Here is a 15,821-nt window from a genome sequence, read left to right as displayed (position 1 = left end):
ACATTTCAGTTTTATATTTGAGAATCAAAATAAAAATATTAATATCTATGGGAAATAATAAATTGTCTAAATTAGTTTTCTCGTTGGCGCCATTTTTAATTAATAACTTATTTGAGATATGATTTAACTTAATTATATTGTGTCTGCTTTTTGATGAAATCTTTGCAGTTTGCAGAACTGAGCAAGCCTTCAAATATTGATCAGCTGACGGGATAGTAAACAAATCGCAGCACTAATCAACATTGCACTAACCAGTAGTCCAGTAACCACTAACCTAGAATACGATAAGAATACTAGTGAGTAGTGAGGTAAATACTAATAATTTATAATTAGTTTATAATTATTGTTTTTAATTAATCTGTCCAAGTATAGTTTACTAGTATTTGTAATTTACTTGATTCTTTCGTTTTTAGTTAATACTCATTCTGTCGCTGAATACGCGAATACGCATCAATCAATCAATCTTTTTATTCAAAACATACATCAAAATGTACATGAATGCGTCTTTTTTTATTATTTTTAACAAAATAATAAAATAAATACAAGTAAAAAACAAAATACTTTAACAATAGGTAGCCTAAATACATAATGAGTTGGCACTATAAAATTCTTCATAACTGTATAATTTTAATTCCACGATATACTTTTTCAGTTTGTTTTTAAACCTAGTAATATATTCTTCATGATTAATCTTAGTAGGAAGGTAAGTAATGAATTTGATGCCCATATTGGTTGGGCTTGATTTGTACTTCTCTTTACTATGTTCTTTGATGATAAAGTTGTTCCTATTTCTTGTATTAGAGTCATGCACACTGGATTGCCTGGGAATTTGTCTTCATTATTTTTTACGTTGTTTTATAAATATAAAGTCCATACACCGTCATTAATTCTAACTTTTAAAAAATCTCCTGCACGACTCTTGTTTATTTAAATTAAATATTTTTATTACTGCTTCATTTTGGAGTTTTAATATCCTATTCAAGTTAAATGCACTAGTTCCTCCATAAATCTCAATGCCATATGAAATATGAGAGTGGAAAGTGGCATAATACACGGATCTCAAAGTTAATAAATTACAAATGGGTGCCAGCCTTCTTAGTGCAAATATTCTTGTACTTACTTTTTACATGCTCTTGATACATGCTCTTCGCAATTGAGTTTGTTATCTAGATCTAGGCCTAAGAATTTTATGTTATTTAGCTTCACTGTAATTTTTCTTTTGGGACTTCTACAGGTGAAATATACAAATTTCTTTTTATCATTATTCAGTAAAAGGTTCATTTTACTTCGAACGTTTTTTAAAAGCAATATTGTGTCATTACATTTTTCTTCGATTATATCCAAATCTTTGTCGAATATGCTTAAACTAATGTCATCAGTGTACATACAAAATTTAGTATTTTCAATTACATCTTTCGCATATTTTGGTAATCCCTCCAAGTAGCAAAGGAACAAAAATGGCCCCAAAACATATCCCGGCGGAACAGAGTAGTTCATGTACCTTACACTAGATTTAATATCACTTACTTTATTTTTATCATAATACTTTATATTTACATATTGACTTCGACCCACCAAATATAATTCTATCCAGTTGAGCTCTTTTCCCCAAATTCCATAAGTTTCTAGTTTTTTTAATAATATCTACAGAGTCAAATGCTTTTGTTAAACCTAGGAAGGTACCAACAATGCTGTACCCTTTGTCCAATTTCTCTAAAATATTTTCAATAAACTCTATCAAGGCAGTCGTAGACCTGTTTTTTCTGTAACCATGCTGTTCCGTGTCTAGTAATGTGTTTGTTTCAAAATAATTAATAAGCTGTATTAGCATACTTTTTTAAATATTTTTGCTATTGAGGGTTGAATTGCTAAAGGTCTATAATTTAAAGGATCGTAAGGATCTCCTTTTTTGAACACTGGTATCACTTTTGATACTTTTAGTTCTTACTTACTTCAAGTAAGTAATACTTGATCATTTTCATACATCCTAACCATTTTAATAACTCCTTTACTTTTAAGCTTATTATTTACATCTAATATACTTGATCATTTTCATACATCCTAACCATTTTAATAACTCCTTTACTTTTAAGCTTATTATTTACATCTAATATATTGGAAATTTGCCGATCGTGATCCGAGAGTGCCGTAATTAAACACTCCACAAGAATATCCCTTTTGTTAAGGCTGGTGATGAAGTTATCAATAATTGCCGATTCACATGAGTCAGTTATTCATCAGCGCCATTATAGTTGCCAGTTTTGTGTCTTCTCATCTCCTTTTAAATTGCTGGTTGGGGGACCTTCTTTCATTGAAGAATTTTACTGTAGGATAGAGTATAACATATATGATTTTCAAACAAAATAATTCCTGAGTCTCTTTGAAAATATCGATTTGTCTTTAGTCTTTTATATCCATAGGCAGGCAGTTGTGTATCTTGCATCAAATATATTTTGGTCCGCAATGAACCAATCTGGAGCTGCCTGCAATAATAATAATAATAATGAGTTTCTGTTCATGGCGTGGTCATAAGTATGGCCACAAGTGAACAAGTCAAGAACATAAAAAACTGTCATAAGACAGGTCAAGAACAAAAAAACACATCAAACACAAAAAGCAGCAAGCAGAAGAGGCAGCAAGACTAATGCAAGAAGTATCTACTTACAGTCTGAGGATCACAATCATAGAACTCCCTCATAGAATAGAAGGGGTTCTCCTGAAGGAAAGCCCTCAGTCTCCTCTTCAAGACTGTCTCTGGCAGAGTCCTGGCTGAAACTGGCAGCTTGTTCAAAATTTTAGCTGGCTGGTAGATGAGGCTGCTCTGGGTCCTCTCCAATCTACAATATGGCAGGTCCAGCCTCAGCCTGCCTCTGGTGCCATGATCATGCACATCACCCCTGGTAGGCAAAGTACGGACACTGTGGAATGCCTTTATAGCTGACCTGTAAATGTAAAAATTGAATACAGTGAGAATCTTTTCACTCACAAAAAGAGGCCTACAATGCGCCAAAAATTCTGCTCCACAAAGAATCCGGATGGCCTTCTTCTGCACCAGCAGCACATCTTTTACCTCAGAGGCACCACCCCACAAGGTGATGCCATAGGCCATCACACTCTGAAAGAAGGCAAAGTAACACATGCGGAGATGGGCCTCTGGTACACATCTTCTCAGGCTCCTGAGCAAAAACAGCACCCTGCTCAACCTGCCACAGACTACCTGAATGTGCCCGCCCCAGGAAAGCTTGCGGTCCAGAGTGAAGCCAAGCACATTAGCACAATTTCTTTGTCCAAAAGTGATGATATTGTGGGTTTAATTACAATAGATTTAGATTATTTTTCACCATCAATTTTGGATTGATAACAGATGGGTCAAAAATATACTAGTAGTTTACTAATAGGAGTGAATGGAAGCGTGAGTTCGAATGTATGTATGAGAAAATGAAAGAGGAAAATGTTATGTGTAGTTTTCAAAGTGCGGCTTCGGCACAATTTCATGATACTTATGTCCTATTGGACAAGGAAAGAGGTAAAAATTATTTGAATTTAAATTTGGATAAGAAGACAGTGGGGTTCATCTTCAAGGCACGTGGAGCTCTTTTAAATTTAAATTTTGGGCGCGGGAGGGAAGAATCTCAATGGCTCTGCTCTATGTGTAATTTGAGGCAAAGAGAAGACATAAAGCATTTCCTAGGAGTATGTCCTGTTTTAGTGGGGTTACGTAAAATGTTTCTGGGGAAGAATGTATTAAATGATACAGAAATGATGGAGTGGTTAAATGGAAAAGAGTGGAGTCTCTTTGCGCGATATGTGGAAAGGGCAGTTAGTATTAGAAATGAAATGATTAGGGAGTTTAATTATTAAATATAAAAAGGAAAATTACTGAGGCATTATAGTAGTATTTATTTCATTTTGTTCAGCTTTATTGATTTATTTGTTCTTTATTTATTTATTTTTTCTTTATTTGGTTTCCAATGATAATTTTTTTCACTAAATTTCGAATTTCTTTTGTTTTTGTAGAATAGGCCTACCAACTCTGGCAGACAACCTTTATGGTTATGTCAAGTTTTTTGTCTCATGTTTTATTTAGCACAATCATTATCTTAATTATATAATTTTTAATTGTTTATTTTGTAACATGATTGTAGTCTTATTATTTTTATTTATATTGAATAAAGGCATTTTCTATCTATCTATCTATCTATCTAGTAGTTCTGCGAATAGTAGACCTCGCTCATGTATAGCCTACAACTTTCAAACTAATTAGAAGGGCCGTTAAGAAATTACATTATTATTGTGAAGGTTTATCCATGTCATCTATTATTTTCTCCATTGAAAGTGCTGGAGACATTGTTTTCAGGTAGGCTTATAAAATAATGTCTCATTTGCAAAAAAAAATCTGGTCGGAACGAGATTTGAACCTGGGTCCATCAGTGTGAGATACAACGCTCCAGCGCTCTCGATCACTATGGGCTGGTGACACTGAGGGTGAAAAAGTAGGAACATGAATTGCTGTATCATTATTACTTTGAGGTTGGAGGTTTGTCTGCGTTTTTTTAATTAAAAAAAAACCGGAGGCCTTATCAGAAATCGTTACACATACGTTTCTGCGCCTTGTTTCAAGGAGCTTGCATACCAAATTTCATCCAAATCGGACAATAACTGCAACTGTAACTGCGGTACAAACAGAGTACAAAGCCGATCGAGTCGAAACTAAGACCTCAGCTTCGCTTCGGTCAATTATCCACTTACCGGTATTAGGAGTAAACGTAAAAGAACAAAATAACGTAAGCCTTATACATTCTTCTTCATCCACTTGTGGGATCGATGTCGTCATTGTCACAATAAAAGTCAAAAACACTAATTCATCAAGATGGCAGCGATCAAGATAAAGCACACTTAGTTAATGATAGTGTTTAGGTATATCTACAATATACTGTATACATATATACTATCCTTGAGCTAACATAACGTTTATATGAAACTTGGGCTACATTTATAGAGTCGTGGCGCGGACTTAATTAAGTCCCATCAATCTTACAATGAATAACTTACTAAGAGTCCAAAAAATTATACAGTAATTGACAGTGAACGTAAAAAAACAAAATAACGTACATCGATATGAATCTTGGGACCAATTTACAGTCGTGGCGCGGACTTTGTCCCTTTTACGTCTCTCCGATTTTTTACAGAAGAGAAGTGGCATAATATGCAGTAACAAGATAACTCTCAAGTACAATGTTTCTCAACTTCCCTATCAGGTAGGTTATCTTGGAGAGTCCATTACAAACCATATATTTATAAGTAGACTATGACAGAGAGGCATCTACCATAAATCCAAGAAGTTTAACTTCGGGCTCACCAAAGGAAGGTGGACTACGCTTCAAGATCCATACAACATTTTGTGTCTTGGCCTCGTTCATGCACAGCCTGTTCACTCTGAACCATTAGCTGGCTACCCCCAGCAATTTAGCTGACCTTAGAATGGCCAAATGAGGATCTTTATCGTGGGTGATTAAAGTAGTGTCGTCAGCGAACAGTAATGATTTTCCCTCCATGCTGAGATAATTTATTTAATATAATATTTCATATATCATATGAGAAAAAGCAGAGGGCCAAGAACTATTAAACCCGGTGGAACTCCGAAGTTGATCTGTAGTTCCTGAGATTTGGCTCCATCAATTGTCACAACTTGCGATCCAAGGTAACTTTCCATTGTTCTCAAGGCAACTCCACATATACCATATTTTGCAATATTCCCCAACAGCATAACACGGGAGATACAATTGAAGGTTTTTGTTAAAACACAAAGAGTTATAGCATTGCCTGAAGTATGGTATCAACCAGGAGTTGAACAGCATCTGTGGTTTGATTTCCCTCAGCGGAAGCCAAGCTGATTTTTTGTAAAAAGGGAAGTTTTCTCAAAATAGGCAGAAAGCTGAATGAACATGACTGACTCTAACATCTTTACAAAAAATTGGTGAGTTATACAGGCCTACAGAGTTATTCTGGGTCACTCATTTTTAAATTGGCACTGTCCTGGCTATCTTGAGAAGGTCTGGAAAAACACCCTGCTCCAGACAGAAATTTATCAGTTCACTCAAAGTTAGTGTTAGTGCTATTGAAATAATCATTGATTTCAGGACTAGTTGAGTTCTTGAAGCATTTCACAATCTTGACCAAATCCATTCGGGCTATTCTCTTCCACTTGATAAGCTTACAGTTGTGAAAAGGGACTCCTTCAACTGCATCTGTTGCAGATCCTGGGAATGATTCTACTATCCTCTTGACAGACTGAAGTTTGGAAAATTGGAAATTGAAGAGTGAATACAGTTTTTTTGACCCCTCTGTAGTACCAGATATGGGATTAGTCGCTTTAGAAAGACAATTTAAAAAATTTGATTTGAATAGTAATAATGATAGTGAAGTATCTAGTTTGATGTTATTGTACCTAGTAAGTCTAGAAAAATATTCAGAATAATAGTTTTTTTTAAATACATCATTGTAATTCTAATATCAATTTTTATCAATTTCAGTCTGATGAATGTCTCTAGTACCGTAAGCTTTTAGCTACTATTAGTATTTGTATTGTTTTTTTTTTCAATTTAATTTATTATAATAAATCTCCCCAAGTGGTCTTACATGTCCTTCCATTAAAAATAAAGTAAGAGGTGATGTTCTAATATTTAATGATGAACTTATATTGATAACTCTGATTTGCTAGCCTGAAGAATTAATCTTTTAATAGTTTTCAGATACTCTATCAGGTTACTCTAGTACGCCAGTAATATTTGGTTGTATGAGAATGCGATTATGGATGTTTTGAAGCCGAATTTTTTACTCATTGAAGGCCGATGCTATCGAATTAATCCAACTGACGATTATTTTGACAACTCAACTGCTAATGACCTACACGAAGAACATTTTCAGCGAAACACTTACGGTAAGTGACTGCATTATTATACAAGCTCCCTTTTGGAAAACTCCTACTATTTTATGTATTTAGCGAGTTGGATTTTAATCTCAATAATAATGTAACATTCAACCTCGGTAATAATATAAAGCCATAACAATTTCATGTTCTTCCTTTCTTTAAATAACATCGAGGATTGAATCTTGAAAAAATATCAAAACATCAGATAAATTTCAAACAACTAATATGTTCATTACACTTATACACTTCAAATTGGATGATTAAGAATAAAATTATTATATAGTAATATAGATCAGCAATCTTCTAAAAGTATCCTATTTATACAGAAAAGTCGTTCATTATTGTAAATTACGGGCAACTTATCAGGTTGTGCACAACACTCTTAAAAACTTTCTACCGGTGACAAATTAAAAATCAAATACATTTCTAAGGAAGAATTTTTATTATAATTTTTAGTTTTTGAGATATGAGCGTCTAAAGTTGAATTATTTGGGTGAGTTATTTTAGAATTTGTAGTGGACTTAATTAAGGTTTTGAAATTTAGAGGATGGATTATGTTAGTTATTGTCCATCAAATGACATAAGTTACTTGATTTTTAGAATAGTAATAATCATAGATAAATGTATATTAATTTGAAATAACTCTTTTTTTTAATAGAATAAATTTCCTTACGTTTGACAACCTGAGAAATCAAGTGAGTTATTCGATAAATAATATGCTAAAGAATGTATCCTCGTTGTTTCATGAATTTATTTATTTGCTACCAATTCTGAAATGACTCACCTTTAAAATGTAAAATTTAGGCAATCATGTTTTTCGTTACAAATAACTTCCGGTTTAGTAATTCGATAGTATACAAGTTGAAATACTTCAAAAATCTTCACCAGTAATCAAGTTTCTAAAAGCCCGATGCACAACCTTAATAATTATAATTAGAAGGATTCACATTTCTGCTACCAACTTTGAATGTCTCGTGTCAACTTCAAAACAGAAATTTCCTTCAAAATTACAGGGAGGACAGTGTCCGAGCTGTATCCTCGTGTATCTGCTTGCTTTGTAAACCCTAGAACATACAATATAGAAACAAATGATCAGACACGTGTCTCTGCTAGCAATTATTGCCGGTAAAATGAGTACAACTGGGATTTCGGTTATGTTATATCTAATTTATTTTTATTATTTCTAGAATAGAGTATATTCTGAATTTCTGTATGATGTACCCAATTATTATGTGAATTTGTAATTATATAAATCTTGTATATATGGCAAATAAATAAATTGAATTGAAAATTGAATTGAATTGAAATAAATGTGTACCAGACTAACTTGTTCGCTCATTTCTATAGAAGATGAAGAATGCAGAATAGAAGAGCCATATGAAGAGCATGACAATGACAATTTTGAAGATGAGGATGATTATTTCAAGTGTAAAATCGAACTCACTGAAGGAAAGAAGTATCAAACTACTTTTCATGTACCAAGGTAATTTTTAAATTCAATTGTCTTTGCTGAATCGCCGCTGTCTGATCATTCAGTCCTAATGAGGACCCATGTTATAACGTTCACGTTTTGCAAGTATTTATATGAATAACTGTGAAAATAGATTAAGTGGTATTTTAGAATTTAGAATACCACATGAGGCCCACATGGTAGTCAAAATTGTAAGGTTAATTCTTCCAATTGAAGTGCCACCACATCCAATTTATATGATCAATCATAAAAACATATTTCATGATAGGAAAGTTGAGTTGGCTATATTTGAGCTTATTGAGTTGCGTTCTGATAACAACTTTTGACATTGAAATCTCTGGATAATTTTCAATGACTTTTTAGTGCTGTAGAATGAGGTCTTTATTCTTCCAAGAAATACTAAAGAAATCGTTCATGCATGTAATCTATCTATCACTAATAGAACTATTATATGAATCATATATAAGTGATTCGGCTGTGAAATTGAATTATCGTCAGAATTGTCTAATCATGCTATCTATCCATGATGATATAGAAGTATTATTTTAGCGCAAACATCATCCCATAAATTTTCTCCTATCTTCTTTTTGTACTATGATTAACCTGTCAATTTTTCAGGTCTTTCTTCTCCATCATTATTGGGACCAAACATGCTACAAGAAAACGGCTAGAGAATGAAACGAAAACCGAAATTATTATTCCAAAATTTGGCAATAGTGGTGATATTGGTAAGAATCTTTTTTTAAATTCGTAATCAAATCCCTTCCAGAATTTGAAATGAATGTTTAGCATTCATAATTAGTATCACAGTAATATTGAATATTTACATATTACAGAAGAGTATACATCATAATTTATGAAAATACCATCATAAAATTGATTTTGATTTGATTTGAACCGCATTCTTACTGAATTCTGATTGCTGATTGGCAATGCTGCACTCCGATTCCAGACCGCCAATAATGTCAATTCACGAATAAACTAATGTTTTCACATAAAATCTAACAAAATCAACGATTTCCTCTCCGGCATAATTTGCAGGAGTGAGGGGTTACAGTATATGTTGGAAAATTGTAAATAATTATATTGAAGAGTTCAATTAAAAATATATATATTTATAAATTAATACCAACCTATTTAATTTTGTATTTTAATGAATAAATACAATAATCAATAGACAGTAGGTTTAGTAATATAAAAATTTTTCCGTCATGCAGTGATTAGCTCAGACGTTATTTAGCTATTTGTATATAGAAGTCTAGCTGCAACGTTTCCAAGTTCACGAAATTTGGCCTAATGCTTGAATTTTCGATACTTGGATATTACAATGTTATTTTTTATGTTTACAGTAGTTAAAGGCAGTTCAAGATCGGGAGTGGAAGCAGTCTACAGACGCATATCAATCATTGTCATGACAGCTAGAAAAAGACAGCAATTCACTCATTTCATTTCCATTCCGTTTCTCACTGATAGAATTAGAGAGAGATTCCTATCGTTTAAAGTAAGTATGTATTATTCTCCGTTTCATTAAAACTAAATAAACTCGGTTTAACTAGAATAATAAGGTTATCGAAAAGTTTATTCACGTAGTACTGTTTATTTAGTACCAAAAATGATTTTCATAAAATTCAAGTACCTGAAATGTGTATTGATCAATGATATATAGAGCGAAGTTTAGATGCTCAATTTATTTGAATATTGAACACATTGGTTGATTGTGAAGGGGCTACTTCTCGTGATGGCATTACGAGTGTGAGAGTAACCGCTTTATAGTAATCATTATTTTTACCATCCAATCACTTTCCTAATCAATCCAATTATACAATTCGTAATTCACCTGAAATTGTCGGTCAGTTCATCATCTTAAACTTGATATATTTATTTTCATGATCTCATGGATTTATGATCTCTGGATTTATATTCATGATCTATATGTTGCAGTAATAATATTAGGTCTACTTCTTTTATATTGGCATAGAATTATAAAAGCTTTAGGTCATCAAACATAATTCTGCATTAATTTTTCATTCAGATTTCATTCATTGTGACATGATTCTTTTATAATAAATAACTTATATAAAGTAAATTAATTTGAATTCAGGTAGCTTCCAACTACAATGTGGATTTACTAAAATAATTAAAATTATTAATTGGTGTAATAATTCTAATTATATAAGTCTACAGCCTCCGTCTACTAGGAATGCCTCCTGTTTGTGTCGCAACTTATTCAATGATACGTAATATTTTTCTGTCATACTGTAATATTCATTGATACTGTATCTAATGTTGAATTCACACTACGGTATTGATTGTACCAGTGCTAGAGAAATATAGAGTTTAGTAAATATATATTAACTTGAAAGAAAGGACAAACCATTATGACTGGATTACTGAGAAATGTTGAACAAGTTTTTTGAACAAATAGTTGAATAAGTTATACTGTAGTTGACAAAATGAAATTGATATGATCAATTCAGCAGGCAAATCTGGGAAATGATTTACTAGTAATATTGATGGCATCATTCCTGTTCTAATCACTCATTATTATTATTATCATAATTTTAAATTGATTTGAACTCGAAAAAAATTACATACATTTACTGCTTTAGCTTCAACTATTATATTATATTTAACAGAGTGAAATACTTGCTAATATGCATGGCGAACGAGGAATTGTGGAAGAAGTATTTCAAAAACCTGAAAAACTGCACATGACTCTCTGTGTGATGGTCTTGTCAGATGAAGTGGAGCGAGCCAAAGCCATTGAGGTGCTAAATAGATGTAAAGCAGAAGTTTTGGAGTGAGTCGATTTCAGTATTATTTGTTAGAATCGAATCAAATCTAATCATAAACTTTTTCATTTTTCTCTTAATTTTATGAGCCTTGTATCTTCATATAACACTTCCTTATTATGAAAGAAGATATTTGAAAGTAAAATTATGGATTTAAGTTTCAAATTAAACGTAAATTTGTGAATAGAATGTCTTGACCACAACCACAAATTTATTAAATACTAGCCGTACCCGTGCTCTGCAAGAGTCCCATTAAAAACTAGACAAACGGAAAATTTTACATAATGAAAATTTTAGAATTGAAAAAAGGCCTACAACCTTCCTCTGTAAATAAAGAATCCATGTGCAAAATTTCAAGTTAATCAGTCTAGTACTTCAGACGTGCATGGTGGTGCGTCATTCGTAAATTTCTTCCTATGACATACGTGTATAAGCCAGTTCTTCCTTTATTATAACCAGTTCCGGTTGTTACACCAATATCAATATCTGGTAAGCTGTAGTAACAATTATGCTCAAACCGGTATCTCAATATTCTAATAAATTTGTGATTGTGAGAACTTCAGAGTATTTCTATTCAATATAATAACTACCAAAATATCACCTCTACAACACGTTCTACAATTCTCACTTCCAATATCTTACTTCTAATATTTCTACTACGTAAAATGTAATGTAAAGAATAAACTTTTATATTTTGGAATCAGGAGAGCATTGTGCAGCAAATTTCTTTTGTTTTTACATAATGTATCATTGCATCTTGAAATCCTTTGTTGAAGGAGGAGAGTAATTACTCCAAATTACCAAGTAAATCAGTTCTGTATTTGGTAGAAAGCTTCATATATTCATTAAATAATGACTTTGTATGACAGTGATTATTTTTTTAAATGAATTGAATCTTGAATAAGTTTTTTGTTATACCTTCAAAGTTGATATCGAGAGATTGTTTACTGTTAAATCTAAAACTTATATTTGCGGCATTTCTGATAGTATTTTTTTTTTCTTATTGCGGATGATACCCACTTGAGCTTTTTTCTTGTGCGTGGATAATGGGAAGTTCATGGGTGAATTATGAAGATGATCAAACGTCCATACCCATTCCCGATGGGAATCGGCGGGATTCGAACCCCCGACCAGGTAGCACTAGCAGACTGAAGGGGCAACGCCTTAGTCAACTCGGCTACCTGGCCGGCAGGTTAATTAAAAATACTTTCAATAATTTTGTTTGTACTTTGATTGTTTTTCCAATAATTCAGTCTGTAATTCTATTCTATAAGTTTTATAAGTCAAAAACTTATGATAAATCTTGTATGTTCATTTTTTTAAAGTGAATTGCTGAAAGAAAATCCACTGAAAGTGAAAATTTCCGGTGTAGAGATCATGAACGATGACCCAGCAGAGGCTCGCGTTGTTTATGGCAGAATTCACTGTGATGATGAAGAAAGACTTCAAAATTTGAGTGATAGAATTGTCGATTACGTTGCAAAAGCAGGTAATTTTGTTAGGGATATGACTTATTGCATTATTTCTAACCTGATCTAATAATTTCTAATCTAATTTATCATTCCATTTCTTTCTCCTAATAGATTAGATAATATTTATTTATAAAGATCAAATTATATTCCGACTTAGATGCTTATTCTTAATTGCTTATACAGTATGCCCAACTATTTAATCGATTTTATAAAGTGTAGACGAATCATTTAAAAATAATATTATATTATAATATCTACATGAATCGGTAAAGATAAAAATTGTCAATCGCTTGAAGTTTAAATAGAAATGAAAATAGTTGAACAATTAGTTTAAAAAAATATTTTAACAATTAGTTAAATAAAATAGTTTAGCAATTTGTAAAAAAAATAATGATTTGAATAACGAGATGAATGTCAGATATATTTATTATATTCTATATACTATGCTATTTTATGCTACATGTATTTTATGTTATATAAAGCTCACTGTAAATGGCAGATTTTTGAAAATTGTTGCATGTCTGGACTATTAAGCAAGTGAAAGCTTGATTTTCACGACGGTTTTTTTTTCATTTTCAGGCGTGTTGGAAAAAGAGCATGAAAAAGTCAAGATGCACATCACATTGATGAACACTAGTTTTCTGAAAGACGATAGAGATTCCAAGAAAGTCACCATTAATGCAGTACCTATAATTGATGTAAGTTTTTCATTACAAGTATAACTTACTCGCACTATAACTCCGGTCTCTGTTTACACGGAATCCAAGAGTTCTATTATTTCTCTTCATAGGGTGAGACAGTGCTGTAATGTAGTGGAATAAATATTCTATTTTCTTCCACGTTGAATGAATATTCTAATACAGATGAGCATTGTAGTTATAGGTGTGACTTGGAGTAGGTTTTTTCATTGTTCCATTACAACTCTCTCACTCGCCTTTCACTAATAATTTTTTTCATGGTACGGGCTATCCCAGGTATAATAGAATCTATTATTATACAAGAACAAGAACACATCTGCTCTTTCTCTAGCAATGAACGGTCTCGGACCGCTTTGCTCATCAGCTAAAACGTGGATTGAAGCAGAGCAGCAAGCCAATTGCGATATTTTCGCTCAAATTTCCTGCCCTTTTGAAGAGAAGTATTCAATATCAGGATTCTGTTTTGCTTCGTACACCGGCCGGATTATAGCACTGTCAAGTTTTAACACTAGAATGACGACTTGCAGACAACGGTAAACCGGGGTGACTTTGTTGTACCAATTTTGGGGGGTTGAAATTTTAAATAGCTTGCAATCAATACTTGAGTTGCAACGAATTTCTTGAAATTAATATCATCTATTGTATTCTGCATTAGTATATCTATGTTAGATATTGAATAAATAATACTCTTCATATTAACCAACCATCTTTATTTATAATTCATTCAAGACTATTGTATTCTGTATTAAGAGTATTTTTCATTCTAAAAAGATGATATTTTTCTTTACTTAAATGAAGATAATGAAATGAAATGAAAAAATTCTTTATTAGGCGGAGCTAGGACTTTTAAGTCCTCTCTACCACTCAACCTCAGTTGAGATAGTAGTTTTTGAAAACTCAACTCAACCTAAGATAATAGTTTTTGAAAATAAGAGACAATGTCAACCACGGGTTGGGGTGAATTTGTCTCACTTAGAAAAATGTGGATTCAAGTATGATTCAAAATATGGATTTAAGTTCGTTTTCAAGAGATAGACAAAGTAAACCCAACTTTCAACCTCCAAAATGATTAGTGACATCAAAAACAAATGAAATACATTTCATAAAAATTACAAATTATTTATTGAAAAATATTTCAGTTTCTGCTGCCCAAACATCTTTGGTAGCGTCGAGGCTTGTTGGCTCAATCTGCAGGATCTGCAAAAAATAAATATTCAGAACGGTATAAATTTAAAGCAAGGGATTTTTTGTTTCATTAGATAAAATACATCATATTTTGCATCATATCCTGCATAATATCATAATTTTTATACTGAGACAAAGTCACCCCAAGTTTAATCTCTCTTCTGGATCACTCTCTTTCACTCTCTCCTGATAAAAAAGCCATATATACACCTAGATATACACCTAAAAGTGGCCTTCTTGAATTTAACTAGTAACAGAATCCTAACCAGTTTAGTTCAACTATGGATATCATGGATATACCAATCAAAATATAATAAAATGTAAAATAAAATGTACTCAACGATATAACCAGTCTTTTAATACGAAGTTTTCCGACAACTAAATCACAATAGAGCAAGCAGTTTGGTTTTATGTTGATAGTTTAACTAATATGTGGCTATGTCACTACTTATACCGGTAGCTATTATTGCAATTATTATTGTCATTCCACATCATGATTAGAAAGTAATGAATAAGTCTGAAGTGAATACTCCAAATCAAGACTGATAACAGCATGATAAGACTCAAAGCAGAACGTGAAACATATTATAGATTTGAAGATGTAATAAAATAATATATGAGCTGTAGCATATTAAGTATTAGTCCACGTGCAGTATATTAGTTATTAATTATTGAAAACTAGAAAATAATAAAAGTAAACACTTGATACTTGATAACAATCTAACAACTAAACTTGTTTCTTGGATTCTTCTAGAGTAATATTTCACCATAATACGTATAGAAACTCTTTCAATAATATGTTTTTTTCTCAGGCATTTGGATTCTACAATTTTGGAGAAGTGACTATAGATACTATCCACTTATCTCAGAAGGGAGCATATTCTGCTACTGGCTATTACAAGTCATCACTTGTTCTAAACATAACATAAATTATAATGAAATATTGTTTGATGAAGATGCAAAATGATATTCTTGATAACAAAATAATTTCTGTGAAAAATGAAAGTGTGTTACCTACTGTTGTACGGTACCTATCTTTTATGTTCAGCAGTAAGAAATAGTATTTTAGTGTTGAAAAATCTTTCTATGTTGGTATAGAAATGTGTCATTATCAATTGTCATTCGCAATTTCATTCGATATTGTTTTTATTAATTCTTCTGCTTAGTAGTAGAAGCAATTCCTACATTTTATCCAATTTTTTGTATTTTATCAAGTTCTGTAATAAAAATGCGATTCGCAGATCATTTGGATCATGTGATATTATGCACAAG

The 15,821-nt window shown here is 32.1% G+C and overlaps 1 protein-coding gene across 2 annotated transcripts; it reads left to right on the top strand.

Annotated features, from left to right (window-relative positions):
- The first annotated feature begins 236 nt into the window (after positions 1–236).
- LOC111052142 (activating signal cointegrator 1 complex subunit 1) lies at positions 237–15,800 on the top strand. Of its 2 annotated transcripts, none has more exons than XM_039424415.1 (9): positions 237–308; positions 6,746–6,940; positions 8,282–8,414; positions 9,021–9,130; positions 9,752–9,903; positions 11,039–11,202; positions 12,520–12,683; positions 13,246–13,364; positions 15,362–15,800. In XM_039424415.1, the coding sequence occupies exons 2-9, from the start codon at positions 6,811–6,813 to the stop codon at positions 15,476–15,478; spliced, it is 1,089 nt and encodes a 362-aa protein (XP_039280349.1). In that variant the 5' UTR covers positions 237–308; positions 6,746–6,810; the 3' UTR covers positions 15,479–15,800. The 2 variants fall into 2 exon arrangements, with proteins under 2 accessions (XP_039280349.1, XP_022194464.2); XM_022338772.2 differs by having other exon boundaries at positions 8,279–8,414.
- Positions 15,801–15,821: the final 21 nt, after the last annotated feature.

Source organism: Nilaparvata lugens, chromosome 3 (genome assembly GCF_014356525.2).
Source record: "Nilaparvata lugens isolate BPH chromosome 3, ASM1435652v1, whole genome shotgun sequence".
NCBI classification, from domain to species: Eukaryota; Metazoa; Arthropoda; class Insecta; order Hemiptera; family Delphacidae; genus Nilaparvata; species Nilaparvata lugens.
This window is presented reverse-complemented; position numbering and strand designations above follow the sequence as displayed.